The sequence below is a fragment of the Siphateles boraxobius genome, unplaced genomic scaffold (genome assembly GCF_051911475.1).
Source record: "Siphateles boraxobius isolate OS27281-9 unplaced genomic scaffold, OSU_SipBor_1 2, whole genome shotgun sequence".
NCBI lineage: Eukaryota > Metazoa > Chordata > Actinopteri > Cypriniformes > Leuciscidae > Siphateles > Siphateles boraxobius.
Window position 1 is genome coordinate 2,386,895 of NW_027508810.1, and position 6,000 is coordinate 2,392,894.

General features: G+C 38.4%; 1 protein-coding gene across 1 annotated transcript in view; it reads left to right on the top strand.

Annotated features, from left to right (window-relative positions):
• Positions 1–5,731, top strand: part of abcb7 (ATP-binding cassette, sub-family B (MDR/TAP), member 7) — a 56,805-nt gene extending 51,074 nt beyond the window's left edge. Inside the window, exon 16 of the mRNA XM_077235628.1 lies at positions 5,145–5,731. Within this exon, the coding sequence (XP_077091743.1) occupies positions 5,145–5,360 (216 nt within the window). The 3' untranslated portion in view covers positions 5,361–5,731. The remainder of the gene's footprint in view (positions 1–5,144) is intronic.
• Positions 5,732–6,000: the final 269 nt, after the last annotated feature.

A 6,000-nucleotide genomic window follows, 5' to 3' on the forward strand; every position in this document is an offset into this window, starting at 1 on the left:
AAATGCGCAAAAACTGTTTCCATTGCAGTTTTGCGGAAAAATTATTTTTCGAATTGCCTGAAAAACCACCTCATGCGAGCATGACTTTTTTCCGATAAAGGGAGTTTTTGTGAAAATTATGTGTTTATTGGGCGCATTTCTATTTCCACAATTTGAAGGATAATGGCGGCTAATGACACACTGCATTGTGTCTCATATCTTTTCGAATCAATGCATTCATGGAAAAAGAAGGTTCCCACTTGAATTAATTTTGTTGCTACAGGACTCCTGCACTGGGTATTAACTGGTTTGTCCATATAATTTTCAAACAATTTATGAATGACCTGAAAATTACCGCTCCACTTCACTCTGTCCAATGAAATTTGAACTTGTTGTGCCAGATGATGATTGGTCGGTGTATTATACATGACGAACAGGCATCAATGAATTATGTAAGATTTAAAAAAATATATGTTGATTTTTAATTGAATCGACACTACCTTTATTGGAAGAAAAAAAGTTTAAAAATTGTTTGGTTTATTTATTTCCTGCCGTCGAGCCGTAGGTAGGCTACTCACTGAAGGAGCCATATTCTAGAGCATCGGGTCCCGGGCAGACTGTGGAAGACCTACGTTTACACTAGTGCATTTTCGTTTTAAAACGCATAACTTTTGCTACAGTTACGCCTGCCGTCCACACACACACACACACGCACACGCACACACACACACACACACACACACACACACACACACACACACACACACACACACACACACACACACACACACACACTACTCTGGAGTTTTAGACCCTCGAAAATGGAGACTGACCCCTTCAGTCTGAAGCAAGACACACGCAAGTGAGGCAACGTGTTATGGCAGCGACACCTCAGACTGACAGATATGTAAAAATAAACGTGAATTTAGGCTACTTTATTTTTGTACACAGTCATGTTAATTATAATCAACTGCATTTTGTTTAATTGACCACAATATTATCGTTGATATTTGTTTGAGAGGGGCACTTTTGATTGATTTTGAAAAAGGGCACTTCACAGACTTCAACGAACAAACGTTTCTATTTAAACAATAACATTGTTTAATGTAATGGATTAAAATAAATGTGTATTTTTTTTTAATGAATACAATTTTCAATCGATTCATTGTAAAAATAATCTACAGATTAATCGATGATCAAAATAATGGTTAGTTGCAGCCCTAGCATCCACACCCGCGCACGATATTGTTCTGTTTATTATAAACGCTGCAGTTTTATCATATGCAGCTTTAAATGTTCAAGCTCTTCAAAACAGGATGGATTCTGATTGGCTGTCAATATTTTTATCGTTTATCAGCTGGAAAAAAAGAGTTATTTGATTCCGTGACAAACTGATTCTGACAATATTGTTTGTCTGTGCTGTTATTGTAGTAGTTGGGATGTGGACTGCTATTCTTTACATTTAGAATGATTTATAAAACTATATCTTCACTGTCCTCGGTGTGAACTGGTCTGTACTGTAGAAAGACTGCTATGGTACCGAAGTCCCAGCAATTTTAGCATCCCTTTTCAAAAGTAGTATTCCTCTTCTTAGTGTGCAGTAGAAGTATGCGAGTTGATGCACACTTCTGAAGCTGGTGTTGTACGCTCATGACTATAGAGAGCAGTCTCACGGCGTCTTCAGCTCATTAACAGTGGAAATACCTTTAGCCCAATGCTCAGTGACACCTTTGTTTGTCTCCCATGTGTGGAGACCTTTTTTTTTTTTTTAAATCTCGCGTTCAAATGTGTTTGTGAAACGTTGCGTTCGTCCAGCAGTTTCTAAAAACGGGTTGTAATTGCACGGCATTCAAGCTGTAAACGACACGGCTGCTAAAACTGCTATCAGTGTTTGAGTCTTGCTTGGCAAAAGTGGCGTCGTAATTGATGCAAGTAACTAGCAAACAGCCGGGAGACGCATTCAGTTGTCATTGTGCAAGCTCATTTCATACTATGCTTTGTTGCTGGCAGTCTTTTAAGAGGCAGTGCAGCATGAACGCCCACACCACTGTCTTTCTGCTCTCTCTAGACCTTCCTCAAACATGCACACGCTCTCTCTCCATCAGTGCCCCTTCATGGCCCTAAATCTCTTGTTTTTGCCCAGTTCTTCCAATTTAGACGAAGCCGCACAGTCTTTCTGTCTGCAGGCAGCGTTATGCTGGGGAATATCAAGGCATCAATAAAAGAAACGAAGATTTGAATGCTGAAAAACACTCTCTGGCCTCCTGAAACAATCCTAAGGCAAAGCCTGCATAAACGCTCAGGGTTTTTTTCCTTGTGTGTACGTTGCTGTGCATCGATGCTGTTCTCACACAACGACCCTGGTGGACAAATAGATGATTATTGTTAACCTCGCGGGGTCTTAACGAGTCTCATTGAAAGTTAAATGAATGTTCTGGTTAAGCTGTATGTTACGTGCTGCCGATCGTCAGGCTTAACTCTCCGTTGGTAAAAGCAAAGAAATGTTCATTTAATTAAATAGGATAAAATAAAGTAACGGGGTGAAAAGAAATTAAATTCAGTAAGTGAGTCAGATGTTGATTTCGTTACTGGCTCTGATGGTTTCAGTTCAGTGAAATAATTCAAACTCACCTTTCTGAATTATTCATTATAAGAACCGCCTGATAAAAATCATTTGTTTGGGAATCTTGCCTAGAGACTGTTGTATATTGTTTTTTGCATGCAGCCCACAGAGACTCAAAAGAAAAAATGTCTTGCCATTATTTTGTTGTACATGTTCACATATTGGCTTATTTAAGATACATTTTTCCAGAGGAGCAGGAGCTATTTTGAAGAAGGAAAAAAGAAGCGCATAAAGAATTTTAGGGGCACAAAAAAAATATATAATTAGTTTTTTTCTTAAAAAAGGTTTATGAGGAGACAGTTACAAGCAAAATTTAAAGACAAAAAGTACAGTAGATTTTTTTAATAGTTCTGCTTCAAAATATAGCCTAATTATTTAAATTCTAAACAAATTGAATGGCTTGTAGTTTGTGTAACCGATAATAACCAGAAAAAAAATCTGTATAATGCAGGACTTTTAATTATAAGCAAGCACAAAATACGCCAGGACTCTTATTTTGAAATGTCTGCCCTACTTTCAGCTGCTCATTCAAATAGATGAGGGAGATAAATCATGCACTTTTCATCTATAGGGATCTACCAGTCACGTGACCCCTAGCCGCGTGTCAGCCATTTTGACGGAATACATCCGTCAGCTACTCAGTGGCAATGGATCTATTATTAGGGGTGGGCCACCCCTAATAATAGATCCATTGCCGTGGGTAATATATATTATTAGTATATTATTATACTAATAATATAATTACATAAAAAAGTTTTGACATTGGGCTACAGTGTGTTAGGTAAATGCATTTACCAGTAACGTTACTGACTCTGAAGCTAACTGAGAAGTTCCACGGCTCTCTTCTCTACTCTTTAGTACTACTTTAATACTGTTTCTAGCTAATGTTGGTAGGTTTTTTTTCACTGCTACAAAAAAACGTAGAAAAATGTAGTCAACCCATACACTGTTAGAACCGTGAAAAAAATGCACAATAGTGCTATCATAAAGGGCGACAGCTAACCGTTTGATTAACAAATGATTTTCTGTTTAAAGCAAAAAATAAAAAAAAATATATATATATTTATATATATCGTAAAATTGGGAGCCTGATGTTTCCGGCTAAGACAAGCTTATGTTATGTTGAATGGTAGTGCACACAAACATTGTGATTTCTATGGCAACAGAAGATTTATAACATTTCATCCCGAACTCCGAGAAATCATTCATTAGCCTTCGAGAACACAACTTACCTGATCCAAAATGAAGACTGTAAAGCTGTGTTGAGTTGGAAGCCAAACAGTAACACCGCCATCAGCGTTTTGCCTGTTTATTATCAACCACTTGTTTCTCCGTTTTGTTTCTTTTGGGATACGTTATAAAGACATTCCTTTTGTATGATCACGTATCTGATCGCATCCAACTGCACAGCATCGCTCAGGCATGATAGAAATATTTCGCAACGAGCTGTATTATCACCGGCAGGATAGCATTTTCTATTCCGTCAAGATGGCTGCTCCAAATGGCGTGACGCGGGACGTCTCTATAGCATATATGATGAGATCATAAAGTAAACTGGTACATAACGGTAAGTGCATATGACGCAAATTTTGTCATCAGAATAGTACGCGCGGCGCCCGATTTGCACATGAATTTGTTTTGCACTAATCAGTTGATAACACAAGGTTGTTTCACAGTAGAAAACGAAACTAAAGAGATTGAACAACAACATTAACGAAATACTGCAGACTATAACAACAGACACCCGCACAAGTGGTTGTGAGATAGACGCAACTTTAGTTTAAACGAATACAAAGACATTTTTATCAGTCATAACTTCTGGAGAAAAATAGTGCAGTAACTGGACAAAGATGAAACTTTCTAAAGCGCATGTGTTGACTGCCTCCATTCACGCACCGTATCAAATGGAGTCTACTCTGAAACGCTATGTGTTCGACTACACATACATTAGCGTACATGTAAAACAAGGTAAACTTTGGCCTTAAAGGCACAATATGTGCCACTAGAACCACCAAAAACCACTAGAACAATATTATATATATTTTTTTTTTTACTTCAATGCTTACATTATCCCAAATGTTTCCAAAAATTTTTAAATCCAGAGAAATACGAAATTTTAACCAGTGTAACGGCTTGTCATTGCGTTGCTGTCAATGACGTCATATCTGCGTTACCCTTGATTTCCGATTTTACTTCCATTGAATCCATGGAAAAAAAACACTTTCCATATTTTGTATTATTAGACAGGTTAGCAACTGTTTGGATGGCTTAATCAACAGAAAAACTAATATTTGTCATATTATATAACTGGTAACACTTTATTTTGATGGTCGCTTTTGAACATTCTGTAGTCCCCGTGGGCAGGCTAGCCAGAAAGTTAGTTTCGGACCCTGTCTCCGTCACATTTCTCTCAGTTTTTACAAACTGAGGGACGGCTCTGTTTTATTCTGTGGTAATCGAGAGCATGCCAGACATTTCCCTGTTTTCCACCTGTGTTTCTCTCCTGACTCTCTCTCTCTCTCTTCTCATCCGCGTGACGCAGGGGAAGGTGGCAGAGCGTGGAGACCACCAGACTCTCCTGAACACACAGGGCAGTCTGTACGCCGACCTGTGGAACACACAGAACAGCAGGATCCTGTCTGACGGAGGCAAGCCCGAGCCCGTAGCCGAGCGCATGTCCCAGAAAGAGGAGGAGCGCAAGAAACTGCAGGAGGAGATCATGAACAGCGTGAAGGGCTGCGGGAACTGCTCGTGCTGAGCTCACAAAACACCAATGCCATGCCTTTATTCACACACACACACACACACACACACACACACATCAAGGTGACTCAAACCTGTTTTAAAAGATTTGTGTGTGTAACTGGAACTCTTGTTTTTACTATGGGTATATATGTACATATTAATAATGCAATATTTTTGTCTCCAAGTGCTGAGAAGCACATTGTATATAGCGCACATATCATCAAATAGATATCTGTCTGTTAAAATGTGTTCGATATGGATCATTTTTGGAGTTTTTCTGTGAACATTGACACCTTTGATGTCTCATATTTAACCAATATTAATTTATACCAAGTCTGAGTCTGAATGTACACTTAACAACTTGTATTAAATGAGATTACTTCACTGAGTGTCTCAGAATTATTTCTTTCAGCTAATCATACTTCATCTACAACATTTCTATTTGTCAAATTGGCAGAAGCGTTCATTGTTACAGGCCACAGGACGTCTGTGGAAATCATTCAAAATCATTCAGTCATTATTTGATGAGATGTATATTTAGACCATGAATGTATAGAGGTGTGTTTGAAAGATGTTGTAACATTTCCACAGCCACTCAAATACATTCATGTGTGAGTTTGAGATGAATATGGTAAAGTGTGTCAATGATGTGA